Here is an 18,694-nt window from a genome sequence, read left to right on the forward strand (position 1 = left end):
ATTTTTTTCCTAAAGATAAAAGGAGCGCTTCTATTTAACTTTGCAATATTTTGAAAGTGTGTATACATAAGGTTATATAAGCGACAACCCATTTGATATGCTACGTTGTGTTAAGTTCATTGGTGTACTGCACTCTGAATATTCTTGACACAAGAAAGAGAAGCAAATAGTCTTGGTAAAAATATGCTTCGGTGTCGAGTTTTCAAAGCCAGCTGTGTGCCAGATTTATTCTTCTAAATTTGCTGAAGCCTTTCAAAAACTAAAAAACAAGATCCTAATCAAACATCCGCTCAGAATCATGTCAAGTTTTTGAAGACATAATGTATGTGTGAACTCCTAAACAACCTTTTCCCCAAATCTGAAAGCACCTTCTAAAACATCTCCCTGCATTACATAACTGGCACTTTTGACCCACTTTGTAAAAACTTACGCAAAAGGTGCAGCAAAAAAAATGCAAGCTGAAAGAAATAACAGTTTAGATCAGTGACCATCAGCTGTCGGCCCCAGAGCCAAGTCTATCCAGCCCTCAAGAAATAAAATTACTTCTAAATTACAAGCAATGGAACCAGACAAACATGGAACCAGAAGCAGAGATTTGTCTTGTGTAGAAGACGCATGCAAGTAAGGCTTGCACCATTTGTTTACTGACAAACTTAACAACTCTTGGTACAAACTTTGGTACAAAGAAACGACCTCTCAGTCAGAGGCAGCACAAACAGAGGACAATCATGTCAACAAAACTACCAAAGACATGGAAGTGAAATAAGCCACAAGGATAATGAGTCATGTCTCAATGTGACTCCGCCACACCATGCCAACACTGCAGCACCTTCTGCCGCTTTAAGCACTGCTGCCCAGTTGGCATCTCTGCTCACTTCTGTAAGTTGGAAAGGCTTCGTCAGCACTTTTTCTAAAGTCAAACAAGGATAAACAACTAACCGTCATTAATGTCAAAAAGTTCAATATTGATCTTTAAATACCTTTTTACCTTCATGTCATCACTCAACCAATTTTTTTTCTGTAATAAAGCAGTTTAAAAAGAAGAGAAAGGTGTGAGTAAAAACAGCTGTTAACGTATTTTTAATGTGAGCCAAGAGTCAATTTAATTTAAGTAATGTTGGACAAGACAAAGTTTAAAAGTGATTATTCAAATCTTCAGGAGAGCATTATAGATGTTGTGTTTCGGTTGATTTAGTAATCTGCTTTATATCATTTTACATGTGAAATGTTCATATTTGGTAAAAGATGATGGTTGAGACAAAACAGGGACATTAGAACAATCACTAGGATGAAAATGAATTTAAAAAATAACACTGTAAACTGTGTTTATAGCCCTCAGAATACTATTTTTTACCAAAGTGCATGCTTGTCTGTGTACTTCCTCACGGAAATGATTTCATGTTCAAAGCCCAGGAAAGTCAGTCCCACTGAGAAGCTTCTTTTATTCTGAGTGCTCATATCACATCAAGCTTTACGTGGAAGCAGCTTGAACTCTGCATCCGCTGTGCCTCAAAAAGACCAGATAGACTTGGTTTGCTAGATAAGCTTTGGAGGGTCAATAGTTCAAATGTTTGAATAAAAAAATATATATGTTTGATTTCTTTCTTTTTTTCTGTGGTCAGCCTGCATTTATTGTCGTGGTTTGGCATATGCATTGATCCAAACTTATGAAAAGGTACAATGTTAAAAATTATATACTTCCCACAATTAGACTTTAGTAAAAAACAATCAATAAAAAGTTGATTACTTGGTAGAATTTTGTCTGTTGTTATATATTAAGCATTAAAATAACAATCCAGCTCTGGTTTGAGCTGAAAAGGGTTCTTTTATTTTATATATGCCCAACCATTCCTTCGTAGTACCTAAAGGGCCCTAAACTCAGACTGAGCAGCAAAGATCTTGTGAGTTTATTAGTGTTTCGGCACATAAAATTCAGGAATATAGTTTTACTGAACATAAAACTTAGAAATGCAAAATCTATAACTACAAAACACAAAAAAGAGCACAAAACTAAAACTTTGTCAATGGTTGTTCATAAATGGAAATACCAATATAAAAACATGACTTGGTTTGTTACCATTCCCGTCAAATGATGTGCCTGAATGTACCGTCTTCTAATAATCTTGAGCCACATTCATTTGTTCTCCAGACATCGTGTTTTGAAATCCTAAATCCTCTCAAATGTCATTCTAGATAATTACTAAATATGAGAGCATTCAGAGTGATCACAAGACTATAAGAAGTGTGTGAAGTGAGATTAAAGGAAAGGTTAGATGGGTTGTGTTTGTTTAGATTACTAATATGAAGGTAATCAATGTGAGTCACTTAGTGCCAATCACAAGTCCTAAATTCACAGATCAGTGTGAATGTCTTAAAAACCTAAAGATTCTTAATACTCCACTTTTAAAATATGCTATTATTAGCTTAAATTACTAATTTTTTTTAAATGTTGTGTCTTTTCAGAAAGCAACGTAAAGGTTGAAAACATCAGCAATAAGAGTATCATTGAGAAAAATAATGGATGAATACATTTAAATGAACCCTAACAAGCTAATAAAAATAAGTAAATAAAATAAAAAGTAAATTTAACACCGTCGGTTTTCTGAAAAACTGAGAAAATGTAATTCTATTGATTCAATGTGTTTCTATGAAAAAGAAAAAAAGAAATAGATAATAAACATAAGGAAATAAAAATGATAATGTGTTTTCAAGGAGCTGTTAGCTGAAAACTTGACCTACAGACATGACTTTAAAGGCATAACATTCAGATCCTGTTCATCCGCTGTTTTAGCCTTGACACTTTTTTTGCCCTCCACTTTAACACTCTTTCAACACTCATATTTAAAGCACACACTGCTCTTATGTTGTCATGGTTAAGTACAGGAACTTGATAGAAAACAAGCACAAATGCTGCCAAAAGTTTGAAAGACCTTCAAAAAGCCTGAGTAAAAAAGATCACTTAAAAAACTTACAAAAAAATTAGGTTACTTGGAAGCAAAGTTTAAAGTAATTAATGATGGGTTAAAAAATTTGCAGAGTACTGTACATCTCCGCCTTAAACTCTCCCGTGACTCTATGCTTATATTACCCTGAACAAACAGCAATAACAAAAAAAATCAGGGCTGCTTTCTTGAAGAGTGAGAATCACAGGCTTTACATAAGAGGCAGCACCCACTTAAACTCAACTGCTTATACTTCGCCTCAGGAGGAGGCAGTCAGTCTCTGTCCAAGACTCATCACTCAAGAGGCATCTGTAAAAATGCCAACAAGAGCGGGATGCAGACCAAATGATTGCTGCTAGCATCCAGCTATCAATGAACAGAGTGCACGAAGCTGCTGGCAAACACTGCATGTGAAAAGTCCCTGAGCCTTTCAGTCAGTGACTGACCATTAGCAGCCTTGATCTATATTTTGCTCATGCTTGGTTATTGCAATATGAATTCAACAATCGGTTTTGGCAGACCACTCGCTTATTGTTGAGTAGTTAACAGATGCAGACAGCTACCAGGAGACGCACAGAGTGAGTGCAAGTGTTGCAAACAAAAGTGGGACAGTATGGAAAGAGAGAAAAACCGTAGGAAAACATTAAAAACGATAAAGGCATCTTTTGACAGAGATGCCTGCTGTTAGTATGCAAGGCTCCATGTCTGTTGTACCCCTGCAGCAGTTCTTTGTTTAATGAACAAGATTCATACAGACATGTTTTTATGAATCACATTTACATTCCTGACATACGTCAGGAAATTGCCGCAGGAATGGGACAGAAAGAAATCACACGAAAGAAGATAAACTTGTCACTGACATACTGCACCTGATCATACTTGAATACTCTCTTTGATAAATGCACGGAACAGTGACAGTCTTTATAATTTAGTGACAAAAGTCAGCCTTTTTTGGTTTTAGTTTAAAAAGCAGCTGTCCTAATATGCTGACAAATATGTAAAAAATTCCTGAGCCTGGGTTGCACGGTGGTTGTTATGTGGTCCTGTGATAAACTCCCTCCCACTTTTGCCCAGTGACCACTAGAACCCTGCTGTAAGCTCTCAAAACACTACAAATTTGCCATAACTAAAGCAACAAATACCAGGTTTTCACATTTAACTTTTGCTAGATTAGCAACTAGCTTGTTAGTGTCTCATTACATTGATTCCTCACCCCGCAGCACATGCAAATTAGCTTTCTATCTCCACCAAGACTGTTTGCTCCAGTATTTAGGTAGAATTATGTATTAGTAGAATTATGAGCTATCTTGAAGTCACTTTCCTTGCCTTGTAGGTAGTGGTTGGCAGTGGACATGGTTTGTGAACCAGTGGACATGGTTTAATGTAAGTCTCATAAAGTATCCATTGGATGTAGATCTGCAACTGATTCCCTTTTGGAGTCGGCTTAATTCCATGTGGCATCCACAGCTAAATGACCTTAGTAGCCGAGACTCATCCTCAACGTGTACTTCAAGAGCTAAAAGATCACACGAGATCTTTGTTCAAAGTGTTGGCATGCAAATTGGTGGGTAATTTGAATTCTTTTAAGGAATGTTAATTAGATTGAAATAATGACTCTCCAATTTCAAGTCTCGCTTTTGCTGAAGTAAGAAAAAACTGGTGTGGCTTATTTAATTGCCTGCTTTACCTCCCCGGAGCTTAACCTACACATTAGAACATAACCAAATGTTATAAATTTGGGCTTCTAAATAATTAGCCCAACTCCATGAATAATGATTAGGACAGTGGCAGGATAGAGGGGAAAAAAAGGACCAGTTGAAGCGAGGAGCTGCACATGTATGCACTCCTAGAAATGAGCTGAACAGTTGGAGCCTGAAGTTCTCATCTGTTGGGTTAGTTCTGCCTCAATGCATTAAATAAAATTCCCAGGAGTACTGCATTCAAGCAAAAAGCCCCAAGACATCACAGGAAAGGGTCTGCTTAAATCAAAAGTGAAGAAACTTCCGTATCTTACTTTGTGTTTTCATTAAGGCACTTTCACATTACAACCAGAGCACGGCTCATTGCATTCCAGAGGGTTCTGAAACAGCAAGAGAAATTGAACTAATGACTAAGGAAAAGCACAACTTAACAATTTCCCTAAATCTTTTGATGCTGTCTTTTCAGCGTAAGTATGAGACAATAGAAAAGCAAATCACACCCACTGTGGCGTCTAAATAAAAATAAAGGGAATGAAGATGAGCAAAAAAAAAAATTACAGCTTTCACAAAGAGGGATTTTGACATGAAGTTCTGGTTTTCATGGTTTTGTCAGGTAAAAACAAAAGTTATATGAAAACACAAATAAACTCTCATTCATCACTGGGAAAAACTGGATGGATGCCATTTCTTTTGTTGTGCAGAGTAGCAAAGAAGATTGTCTTTTTCCCATTCAAAATTATAAATAACTGTCACATTCACTTTTATTCACCATCTGTGCTGTTTGATAGAGATATACTCACATCACTGGAAGAATAGGGGATTATCAGCTCTCAGATGGCATTTTGACAGCTTTTAAAGCACACTGATTTGCTCTGAGACAATCAACATTGTGTTTCGAAACTCGACTTTAGTGTTGGCTTTTCTTTAGTCTGAAAAATTAACCAATAAAGTGAGTGTGTTCAAGCTAAAATTAAGTTGTTTACCCAGTTAAATCAGTCTCTTATTGTTATAAAAATGTGCAGTCATTTATTTTCTTTAGTTTCAGTTTTTCTGTTGGCTTCTGTGATAACATTCTGTTTGCAGTTCGGATTTGTATAATAGGAATTGTTTGGCTGTGGTTCTTGCTTGTACTTTTTGCTGCTTTTTGAGTCTGCTCTGCTCATGCAGTGCTAAACAACAAAAGGGAATCTGCTCAAGAATAAAACTAATGCATATTCCTTTTTTTACTTAAGCTACTGAAAGAGACTAATTCTTTCAGTGTTTTATTATTATTACTTTTTTCAATGAGGAGGTGATTAGATCTCATATAATTGGTCAGAAACAATAAATAAATCCAACACTTTTAATATTTTTTTTTCCTATTGGATTTTTTTTTTCATAGTAGTAACAAAAAAACAACTTAATATAAAATTACATGAGGTAATGGTCAAGATTATGTTTAATAATGACCCATTTGCTTGATTTGTCTTGTGCTCAGACTGCTTCACAACATGTCTGAAGTCCGCTCCATTGATGTAAACATTTTCATTGAGATTAACCAAAGTGGACCAGATTTAAAATGATTATATAAGAGAAAGAGTTTGAACAGTTTGGAGACAAAGTTGTAAAGAAAAGGCTGAGATGGTGTGGATATATCCACAGGAGGAATGGTGGATATACTGAACAAATATGTTGAATATAGAGATTGTAGGAAGGAGGAAAAGAGGAAGACTACATGGGAGGTTCATGGATGTAATGAAGGAGGACATGCAGTGGATTAGTTTGGCAAAATAAGATGGCAAGGATATACTTTGATGGCGGATGATCCACTGTAGCAACCCCTAAAGGGTGCAGCCAAAAGAAGAAGAAGAAAAAAAAAACAGAAGAAGAAGAAGAATGGCTTTTAGAGGTTCAGGGTTTGTTGTACCCTTGTTTTGAGGTACCTTGACTAAAATGTCAAGGTCAAAAATTGCAACCTTAAGTTAAAGGGGGGAAAAAACTATTTTTCTGCCATTCTAGCATTAAGTGTTACAGCAGGGGGTGGCACAGCAGCGCAGTGGTTTGAGCTGTTGCCTCCCAGCAAGAAGGTTGCAGAATCGCATCCCGGACTGGGGCCTTTCTGGGTGGAGTTTACATGTGCTCACATGGGTTTACTTCATGTACTCCAGTTTCCTCCCACAGACCAAAAACATGAATGTTGGTAACTCTAAAATTGTCCCTAGGTGTGAGTGAGAGCATGGTTGTTTATCTCTATGCAGCTCTGTGGTGGGCCCGCAACCTGTTTAGGGTCGCACAGTGACTGCTGCTCTCTGCAACCCGTAAAGGAAATGGATGGATAGATGTTACAGCAGGTTTTTGTTGGTAGTACATCTCTGAGCCATGTTTGTGGGTGACTGAATGAATAAATTTTTACAATTCTGCTGTTTGCTGTTCGCCACATCTTACATTACCCAACATCACAAACTGCTCATTCTGTGTCCTATTGTGTACAGTTTCTGGCAAGTTGTAAAACTTGTTTGTTTTTTTTATCTATCTCTCTATCTGCCCTCGCTCCCTGACTCCCACTCCCAATTCTGAAGTTCTCCAAAATTTCATACTTTGAGAAAGTATGTACTTTTCTTTTTTTTTTCCAGAGTTTGAGACTGCTTTCTCATTGTTGTGCTTGTTGTCTGTCTCCATTAATTTTTTCCTTCAAAAGAAATACTGAACTTTTTCCAGCACATTGGGAAAATTGGAGAAATACACATAAAAGAAACCGTTCAGCAAAGGTGAAAGAGGTGATAGCAATCATTGTAAATGTGTGGATTTCAGAAAAAGTCACTGTCTACCTCCCCAAAAAGGGCAAAAATAATAATAAAAAAAACTATATTGTTTTCTAATATGCCAATCTGATTTCAGTAATCCCTCCAAAAAATGGTTTACGTCATCTTTGGTACAGCTCTGTCCTTGATTTTTTTCTCCACAGCAAATTTATCCAACAAACCATCTCAGCAGATGCCAAATGTTTAAATTTTAGTTTCCCCCTTTAAAATCCCTAAAAAATGTTATAAATTTTAATCATTTTTGTGGTATTCACTGATAGCATCAATAAATAAACATACCAATTATATTTAAAAAACTGAGCGTCACACAGCTCAATTCCAGTCAGTGGAGAAGACAAGATTAATTCATAAACATCCAGAGGTATTCATTACTCATGCATACAATGAACAATCCATGTGCACAAACGAATTATCGAGGATTTATGCTGTAAATTGTGTACTGGGCTATGAAATGAGTTCATGAAACAAGAAAATAATTTGGGTAGTTAACTTGGAAATAATGCTGTGTTCTATTTACCCTGGAAGTAGGAATTTGGATCTGGAAATTGTGTCTTTTTCAACTTTACCCTGTTCCAGTTACAACTTGGAAAATCAGCAGGGTTGGCTTATTGCTGTGCTTCATAACCAAGCTAAGTATTAATATCAATTTTTATCTGCATTTTAGGCATTAAAACCCTGCAACTGCAGGTTTTCTAATAGGAAAAGGACAGTACTGTGTGTACAATTGATTTATTGAGATACAAACCAAGATACGTTTTTTTTAACCACTTTTTTATAGGTTGGGCAGCCATATTGGATTTTGAGGTCAGGGCTGGTTGGCGATCTCCAATTTCCAACAGGATTCCAGTCTGTCCAGGGCACCCTTTCTCCTTCTTGCCCCCCTTTTCACGTTCCCTTTACAGGTGGAGAGCCAGGCATGAGCAGTTCCCAGGGTGACTTGCCTCTGGTGAGTTTGTAATTCATCAGAGCTGAGGCTCATTCTCCTTGATGATTCACCTGCTACTCTAGGCTGAGCTGAGACACTACTCTTCATTGGACCATTGAACATCATATGGTGAAAGTTTAGCCTCAAGCCCTTCTGTGATTGTTAAGCTACTCTTGTGGAACAAAGTCCTCACCTGTGCTCCTGTTGCAGTCGTCTCTTTTTATGAACACCTCCTTCATCACTTGTGGAAACTCCTTGGATCCTGCAATGGGATTTACAGCTCTTTTCTGGGATCTGGCTCATTTGGCTCAGCTCACCAGAAAAGATCTGGCTCTTTTGGCTCTCAAATGGCTATTCATTGAATACTACTTGTAAAGAGCTGGTTCTGGGCCTAAAGAGCCAGCTCTATCAGCTCCTGAGCAGCTATTTAAAGAGCCGACTCTTGGAGAACCAGATCAGAGCTGTTGGATCCAACACTACTTCTGCTGACAAATTCCGTCTCTGTCTTCCAAACTACAGACAAAAAGAGATGTCAGCTCAGCCTAACTCCGTTGAAAAAAAAAAAAACTACCTGTCTGCCGCTCTCCACCTCATCCTCAATTGTGTTCTGCAATTGTACAGCTTTATACAATATATAGTGATAACTGTGAAGACAAATGTAGAGGATAATTTATTATTCTCAGTGTAATCAGCAGACTTTCTTCAAAGTTTCAAATAATCTTGATCACAGTGAAAAACTTCAATTATTTTTGCACTGCAGTCAATACTCTGATGTGATGTTCAACAGTTGATGAATGTGAACAATATTTTGCTCAAATGTTTGAATGGGAAAACAAAACTAGATTAAAGGCCTGGTATTTGTTGATCGAAGGCATATTTCCTGCCTCATTTCATGTCACTGTTTTAGACTAAGATCATCTAATGATGAGAAATAACAAAGTCATGTCATGTGGTATTGCAAGATGTCTCGCACATCAATCGTTGACTCAATATCTGTAAAACTGACTCAGTTACAGCCGTTTTTGCATTGGCTCGTGTTGCTTAGCTGTGGTGGCAAATCTTGAATTGGACTAACTCCAAAGGTTAATCAGTTATAGATGTACATCCACTGATTCATTTCTGAAAGATTCATTAAAACGTATTCAGTGGTACATGAAATATTTTGCTAACAAACAAATGGTGTTGACACCATCATTTAATGCTGAGGTTTTAAGTAAAGATCTTGTGCAATGAGTAGCATTTGGAGTACGCATTGTGAATAAATCTCAGCTACAACCACACCAAATCTTAGCATAATATCTGCTCAGTTGACTAAATTATAGAGATTTTTTTGTTTTGTAAGGTCAGTTGACTGTGGCAGCCATCTTAAATCAGGCTGACTCCAAAGTTAATCAGATGTAGATGTATATCCAATGATTACTTTCTGAGAGTTTCAATAAAACCTGTCCAGTGGTTCTTGAGATATCATGATAACTGTAAGACGCATAAACACACCTATAGGTACAGGTGAAAACATTATCGCTCTGCAGGTGATAAATATTCCTGAGCTCATGCTGACCTGAACGCCCCAGCTGTCTATCTGAGCCATATACAATGACTGAACGTGTAACACGACTGCTCTTGCTCATCAACTTGAGGTCAACAGACACTAAAACTTAACATCTATGCACAATGAATTGGCAACAGTGCTCCGACGCAATCTGCTTAAAGTCCAATTTGCCGCAGGCCACAGGGTTATCCAGGAGTCCTTGAGACTTCCAGAGCAGGCATGACCTCAGTGTGAAACTATTACCTGCTAGTTGTGTGCTGGATATCCTACCAAGACCTTTGCTTTTTTTTTCCATCTTCATGTAATTGATCAAATGTGGGAATTATCACCATTGATTTTTACTTGCCAGGAGAGCTGGGAAGCAATTAGGTGCTTTAACAACACTTATTACACTAATACTAAACTAACTGGTCAAACACTACTCATTTTGTTATCTCCGTTCCTCTTGGGCTGCCGAGTGATGCATGGCGCCTTTATCTAATGGGGCGAAGCAGCAAGGTCTCCTTACTCTTTGATAAAACACTGGCAGAATACTGATAGAGATCCACTAGATGGAAGTCTCTCCTCTGAGCCCTAATATACAGTAAGTGATAAAGGTCAGACGCAGAATATGACTGCAAAATTATCAATCATCTAAATGCAGCGCAGGGTCCGCGGGGACTATTTATAATAAATGAAGGTGGGCACTCATAATATGCGAAGAAGAAAGACAGAATGAAAGGTGGGCAAACGACAGATATTTGGAATTTTTTTAACAGCATTTTTCTCTCAGAGACTAAAAAAATGTTGTGTTTACCTTTGAAAACAGTTATTTCATCAAATAAAAATTCCAACCATGTTCTTTATTTTCTGTACGTTTCTGTGTGAAGTGAAAAAAAATGCAATATTGTTGCTCATGAATATGTTTTTATTATTCAGAGTTGCATGAAATGAAACCCTGACGCTTTCTTTAGTCAGGAACAAACCGTATCTGCCGCAGCAGCCAAGTCTGTACAATTAATTTTTATATATTTTCACAAAGTTCTCAAAAAAGTACAGCCTAACTCGAATATGATTCACAGCTTTTAATTATTCCCAGATGTTTTAAGGACATAAGCTTTTCTTTTTTTTTTTAGCAAGAACGGCAAAGGAAGAGAAAGAACGTACCATTATCAGAAGTGCTGAAAGAAAAAAGTTAAATTTAATAATGGAAAGCCTGTTAGCAAGGCACAGTGGACAATAGCAATAGAGTTTAATTTTTGTTATTATTTCTTGATTCTTTCCATTCGTGTATAGCGAATTAAGTTTCCCATTTTCTGAACATATTAAAGCCTTGGCAATATTGTGACCTTTTTTATTTATTTTGTTTCTATGCGCTATTTGTGAATTAAAGGTAATAAAAACAGCTCAATGAACACTAAACTACTGACTTCAGTTTTTCATGTGTGGAAAGTAGACTATAAACCTTTGAGGATTTACCCTTACAAGAATAAAATCTTAGACTAAGCTTAAATTATGCATCAAGATCAAATAAAAAGGATTGTGACCTCATGCTTTGTGTTTACTGGATAGTAGAATGACACTGCCCTCAATGCTGCTCTTTCAAAAAAAAAGAGAAAAAAAGAAAAGAAAAAAGCATTTAATGGGATAGTTAAGACCTAATGAAGGGTGACTCTGTAAAACGGTTTGTGAGAAACTGAACATTTTTCTGTTGAACGTGGCTCTTTAAATGACCTCAGTTTGGATATATACAGTTGAGTATAATTCTGACCCGACTGATTTTGATTTAGGCCCCACTTGGACTTCCCCTTAGCTCGTCCATACAGTCAGAATGAAACTATCTCTTCACACTGATGTGGTTCAAAGCGCTATCTACAACAAGGAAGACATGAATTGTTCACATCCTTTCACAAAATGTCCACCTCTAAAGACCTTAATCTTTATCTGCAACAAAGAATTAATGTTTTCATTTGAATGTCGCTTAAATGAAATAATGTTTAACAACAATAATTTGAGAGCATATTATTTAAAAAATATATATATTTTAAGTAAATTTCAAAGAGTACATTTCAGAGTTATGTTCTGTAAAATGTTCCCTTTTAGTTTCAGTGCAGTGCAGGTAACATTTTGTAGTTGGAAAGCTTTAATAATAATAAGACAAAACAAAGATGAAACCATATCTGGACTTCTTTCTTACATCAGGAACATCACTGCTGTGATGAAGACGCATCCTTCCTTCAAGCTGATTCTGTGACAAGAAAGAAAAAGTACATACTCAGGAGACAACACACAAGAAGTAATTTTGAATAAATGACACCCTGTTGCACTCAGACTATCCAAACACACATTAGGACACACTTGATCATTCAATAGAACATTTCAGGTAACTCTCTATATATTTGGTCTTTTAAATCTTTTAGTTGTTCTCCATCAAAATGACCCTGGTTGTTTGAGCAGGAAGCTAACGCAAAGCTACTTCATCAGTTGTTTCTGCACATGCAGCAAATATTTGCATTCAAATGACACAACCCTCTAGTGGCCATCGTAATTATGACGGTAGTAAAAAGAGGAGCTAGGTAACATTAATCAAAGATGCTCAAAGAGAAAAAGAATAGAAGCGATTCAACACGAGGGACCGTCGTAAAACCAGAGGATGTTTGAAAGGAGAAAGTTTATTAAATGAATGAACAACGTTAATTAATTGTTCTGTCTTCTTTGGGTTATGATTTCCCTAGGCATCATTCTCGACTCACTCTAAATCTCTGCTCTGAATATCTTTTCCTGAGAACTGACAAACAGTACGAGACACCGAAAGCACCACAAAGAACAGCATCTATTGCACGCCTCCGTTCTGCATGAAGCTTTCCCCGCAGAGCTTCAGCTCTGCACATGTGACTCACATTGTCTCTGTGTGGCTTCCTGTGAAGAAAGGTTATCCTGTTCATCGTCTCACAGTCTCAGACCTGCTCTTTAACCTCAGCTGACAGCGAACTCTTTCTGCCTTTGCTAAAATTGCTCTGCGTGATTATCCGTAATCACTTGGTGTAGCTTAAAAGATGACCGGAAAGGCACAGGAGATAGTCTTCTCACTTCTGCTTCTTGCATCCATTAACCAAGGTAATTCAAGGCACATCTACATGTGCTGTCTCTCATATAATACACCTGCGAATATTGGATGCTCACCTTTGGTTTAAGATGTAGTTTAGCTCCTAGTTTTACAAACTGTCAGTGTAAAAATGCTTTGATTTTTGTCTGCATCCACGCGGACAGCTGTCTGTACTATAAACTTCAAAGCCTGAGTGGTTTTGTCTCCTCACTTTTCTTGCAATCTGATGTACCTGACAGGACTCCAGAATCCTGAGATGATCCATAATGAAACACTGGAAGCTGAAGTGGGTCAGAACGTTTCCTTACCTTGCATAATGAAAAACGTCACTGGTCTCAAGATTGTCAATGTGGAATGGAAAAAAGATGAAACAAAGCTGGTGGTGTACAACCCAAGCTTAGGACACCATCATCATTGGTCCAATGTGACCATCCAGATTAAGAAGACGGGTACAGACATCATGGGTTCATACCTGCTCCTTCCTTGGGTAAACAAATGGGACAGTGGCATCTATGTTTGTGAGATTACAAGTTTTCCTTTGGGCTCCATAAAAAAAGAAACAAATCTAACAGTCAAAGGTAAGAGGATGCAAAAAACATGCAAATCCACACCTTAATTTCTCATACATATCGTAATCAAGAAAATAATTTATTATTTAAATTAGAATGTTCAACTTCTTCCTATTTATTTTTGTACAGTACACGTTTCATATATGTCTCAGATTACTTCTGATTGCATCAGAGTATTTCATCTCCCAATCTATCCAAGCAAATGCATGTTTTGAATACTGAATTTCGACATTATTTTCTACAACACACTTGTTGCGGGAAAAAAAAGACAAACATTTCAGTGGCTTTGCAATAATTTGTGCTCAGATTTGTCATACATTTCCTCCCCAGACGCCATCAAAATAGCGTGTGACACAGATGACATTATTGAGGTCTACTATGGAGAAAACGCATCAATTCACTGCTCAGTTTCCTCTGACGTGCAGTACAGGTGGACCAAGGTGATAAAACTATACCTGCTTACTTATTTAAACCATAAGTTAACTAATAAATAAAAAAATGTTAACCTTTGATGAGTCAGTAACTTTACTGTCATTTAGTGAGCACAGATTCCAAAATATATCTTTAAAATCAAAGCTATTTATGTTCTTTGTGCCTTTTTTTGCCTCAGGATCAGAAGCTGGTGTCTGAGAACAATTCTCTGGAGCTCTGGTGGGTGACAGACGCTCAAGCGGGGGCTTATAAACTCACAGTCAAGACAGGAGACAAAACTCTGCACAGAGATTTTACTATCACCGTGCTAACAGCAACCACAAGCCTGAGGACAGGTGAGCCTTCCTGTTTCTTTGCTACTTGCCTCTTTGTGTCATACTCAATTTCATCAGGTCCTCGGGGCTGGATTAACAATCTAACAGAGGGCCGAAGAGACCGTATGTCTTAATAAACTGCACTGGACCGGAAAGCTGATACTTTAACTTTTGCTATTATGCTGTAGCTCACTCAATTTTAACTTTTAATTAGCTGAAAGGAAGGCGAGAGATTCAAAGGATTTTGAAGCTGCCAGCAGTGCGATGAGAACCTACCAGTAAGGATGAATAAATTGCGACACACAGAATGCAAATAAAAAAGAAAGTCAAAGCCACAATTATTCGCTTCAAATTAGTTTCCTGTTAGAGTTAGTATGAATACAGAACAAAGCTGTGGCAGAAACAGAATGCAAACGAATCAAAGTGCTTATTATCTGTCACTGCTGATCAGGTGGGAAAATGCTGTATTGCTTGTCATCCGGTCTACATTTTGCAGGGGAGGTTGAAAATGAAACAAAAGCATAAAAGCTGTCACCAGTTCCTTCCTGTCCTTCATTTCTGCTTTCAAACCACGAGAACAAACAACAACACGCAGCATCGTAAACCTTCCCCAACCAACACAGGGTGAGAGCACAGTCTGTTGGACAGATGGGAGAAGTACAGCAAGAAAAAAAAACACTGAAATCTGCTTTTAAAAGGCGTGATGTTGTAACAGATGACAGCGCTGCTCTGCAAAAAGACATGTTTGTAAAACTCAACCTTTCATTCAGGCTTTCTGTTCAGATTGGAGTTTGTATGTTAAGAAAATAAAGGTTAGAGCTGAGTTTTTTGGTTTGTTTCTTTAAATTAGCCCAGAAATAACTGTAAAGTCAGAATTGCAGTCCATGCCCACATTGTTGCCCCAGTAGTCCATGGCAATAGCTTCACAAATAAATATTCCTGAATTTTTTTAACCCTGTTGACTATGCATGTCCTCGTAAATGCCAATTTGGCCCAAATTATAATGATGCACTCCAGGGCAGTATTCCAAAGTATTGTTTTCCTCTACTTATTATTTTTATTACTGTCATATATTCAGGCCCAGTGTAAAGTTCATTCAAGGAATAAATTGACATTTTGGGGAAATACATGCAAATTTTAACAACAACAACAACAAATGTCAGAAAAAGAGTAGTCAACAGGAGAAATTTGGTCTTTTATAGATTTTGTATTTATATAAGATTTACTCAGTTTTAGGATATTTTGATGTGCCTTTGAACAAAGTAAGGCTGTTTGTTTTCCCTTTGTGTTCAGTCTTAAGGATCATTCCAAAGTTGTAATTTTTATGGTTATATTTAAGCTGACTATATAGTCCCACTTTAAGTATGAAGTTGGAAAAAAAACAATCAGTTTTGTTTGTTTTTTATTGTTTTTGAAGATTGAAGCATGCTCATATTTCTAAAATCAAACACTTAGCCATATAGAAGGCCATGTAGATTTAGTATATTGTGAAATCAACAGGCAATTTTTGTTTTTAAAATAATAACAGTAATAAAACCTGAGTCCCACAGCATGAAAAGCAGTACAGAGAGCAAGAGTTTGCGTAAGCATAGGAAAAGTCAGACAAAAGACTATGATGTCAGCTACATTTTACTATAAAAAAAAAAACAAGGATGCAAAGTAATCATACTTTTGTTTGAGGGTGTGTGAGAATATATTTGTATCTGATACCATGTGGCTCTGTCAAGAAATGAAAACAAAGAAGAATAAAAAATAAGACATATGAGTAAAAAAGAATAAACATACCAAATAAAATATTATTTTTATTATTGTATTTTCAAGTTTTGCAAAACCCTTCCACAAGGATAACGTTATTTGTTTTTTATTTTCAGTTTTTCTTTCGGTAAAATTGGAATTCTCTCTTTTCACCCTCCTTTTAGATGCTGTGACAGTGTCGCCACAAGGTCGGACTGATTCAGCACACAGCAGCTTTACGACTCTGCAAACTGAACCTTCGACCCGGGTGAACTGGACCACTCATCCGAACCTCAGCAACATTACAGTCACAGATGTAGGGAATACGACCTCCCCAACCAGTTTAACACCTACCGGCATCCCATCCTCTCCCGACGCACACTCGAGCACCTACCACTCACTCAACTTTACGACATCGAGCAACGCCACCGCAGTTCCCAGCTGGACACAGGAAACGGTCAGCGAGGAGATGAGGAATGAGTCCAGGCAAACAGAAGTCTCATTCTCAGTCAGCTCAGAGGAGTTCAGCATCGTGGGAAACGTTTCCGAGCATCCTCCTTCAACCCCTACGAAGAGCGTTAAAGTAACGGTGTTTGCCACTGAGTCCAAAGGTAATATTCAATAAGTCTTGTTTTGATTATCTGTCTCTAGCTGGGATCCTGTATCCACATTGCCGTGCTGCCACCTTTGGAGGCGGGCATCGCTGTGGATTTACTTGTTTGCGACTATCAAGTCCAGGCCATGGGGAGTTCAAGTAAAATAATAAAAACAGTTTGAAAGCAGCGCATAATTACAGCTGAACCACATGCTCAAAAGGCAAACCACTGGTGAATATTAGCAACAGTTCATTTGCCTTTCACAATCTACATCTTCTTCGCTTGCGGGGACCATGGCAGACTCCAGTTTTCTAAGCCTCAGGCTAGATGCCTCATCAGGTGGAAAACTCATTAGGAGAAGCACCTAAAGTTAGTGCACAGCCAGCCGAGGGAGAGAATTACAAGACAGACTTTTCAGCCTTGAGGCAAGAAGTTTGACTTTTGTGGCATTGCATTTATTAGGAGCATTTTGTGGGATCCGGAAGGAAAACAGTCAATACGTTAGGAATTTTTCTGTAGCTGCTTCAGTTCTCCAAAATGAACTCATTTTTCTCTTTCTGCAATTTGCTTACTAGGTACCACCAGACGGACTCACCTGTTGGTGCTGTTACTTATCATGTCACTGCTTTTCGTGATTATCGTGCTTGGCTTTCTCCGCTGGAGACAAATAAAAGAGAAGAGGTAAAAAAAATTGTTCTTTCTCCAGCTTCTTACCTTCAGCGTCTTGCCTCCAGCTTCTTGACCTGATATATATATATATACACTGACACTGATATTCCTCATACTTCACAGCAGAAGACCTGTTACACTTACATGCTCTTCGCTGTCCAGCAATACCACTAATCAATATGTTTGCCCTCAAACTCCTCCTGCAGGATGGACCTCCCACCTCCGTTCAAACCTCCTCCACCTCCAATCAAGTATACAGCTGCCAAACGGAACGAGACCTCGGTGCAGACTTTTCCCACATCGAGGTGCAACTCCATAGCAGAACCAAGAGACATGAGAGAGATGCACATATAGTTGTGACAGCTCGTAAACATTGCTTTGCAGTTGTGGAGATTTGTTGAAAGTGGTTTCCTGTTCGGGTTTTTACTCAGGTAGAACATGAGCATATTGCTTTCATCTGCAGGCCGTTTTATACTGCAGATACAATAACAGTCACAGGATCTGATGCGTATTGTATGGCTGTTCAAAACATGCACCTCATGAGAATCAAAACACCCGTTTGAATGAGGAAACGACTGTAAATAAAGGTTAAAAAGAGAAATAAATGATTGAAAATCAGTGGTATAGTGGAAACACTGGTTCAGTGTGATGGTGTTTAAAATGTTTTCATAATTTGCTGTTATCCTAACAGAAATATGCAAGTGCAAGCCATTTACCATATGTGCAGTGTTATGTTGTTTTGTACAAAATTTATTAAAAATGAGCACTGAATGAACTGAAAATAAAAAAAAATGCTTTGTTTGACTTTGAATTTACTAAAATTTCTTTTACTTTGTTGCCTTACAACCCAGAATTTAATTGGAGTTTTAACTTGATTAAAAGTAATAATAGTACAACTTGCCTTGAAGCCCCAACCATTACCTACAGAAGCCACATAATTAGTTAAATAAGATGCTCCTGTGGAAAATCTCAGGGTCAGGTGATCTACACCTGTCAATGATATACACCTGATAAAAGTCCCCTGAATCAACACCAGTGCAAGTAATGAGGGCTACCACCAAGGAAGAGGCAGCATTAAAACAAAGGAACTTTCCACACAGGTCGGAAACAGAGTTGTACAGGTCAGGGTTTGGTAAAAAAAAAAATTATCCCAAAACCCTCAACATTCCAAGAAGCACCATTAAACCCATCATTAGAAAATGGAAAGATGATGCCACCACAGCAACGAGAGACACGGTTGTTCACCCAAACTGACAGAGCAGGCAGGGTGGGCATCAATCAGAGAAGCAGCCAAGTCTAATCAAGATGAATCTGAGCGGTGCTTCTGCACGGATGGGAGATGGGACCACTATAGGCTGCACATTGCTTTAAATGGCAA

At 37.8% G+C, this 18,694-nt stretch overlaps 1 protein-coding gene across 1 annotated transcript; it reads left to right on the top strand.

Annotated features, from left to right (window-relative positions):
* Positions 1 to 12,828: 12,828 nt before the first annotated feature.
* On the top strand, positions 12,829 to 18,131 carry si:ch1073-15f19.2 (T-cell surface protein tactile). Its single transcript, XM_017418032.3, has 7 exons — positions 12,829 to 13,013; positions 13,242 to 13,580; positions 13,902 to 14,011; positions 14,182 to 14,338; positions 16,237 to 16,662; positions 17,223 to 17,328; positions 17,523 to 18,131. The coding sequence occupies exons 1-7, from the start codon at positions 12,953 to 12,955 to the stop codon at positions 17,668 to 17,670; spliced, it is 1,347 nt and encodes a 448-aa protein (XP_017273521.1). The 5' UTR covers positions 12,829 to 12,952; the 3' UTR covers positions 17,671 to 18,131.
* Positions 18,132 to 18,694: the final 563 nt, after the last annotated feature.

This window comes from Kryptolebias marmoratus, linkage group LG13, assembly GCF_001649575.2.
Source record: "Kryptolebias marmoratus isolate JLee-2015 linkage group LG13, ASM164957v2, whole genome shotgun sequence".
Taxonomy (NCBI): Eukaryota; Metazoa; Chordata; class Actinopteri; order Cyprinodontiformes; family Rivulidae; genus Kryptolebias; species Kryptolebias marmoratus.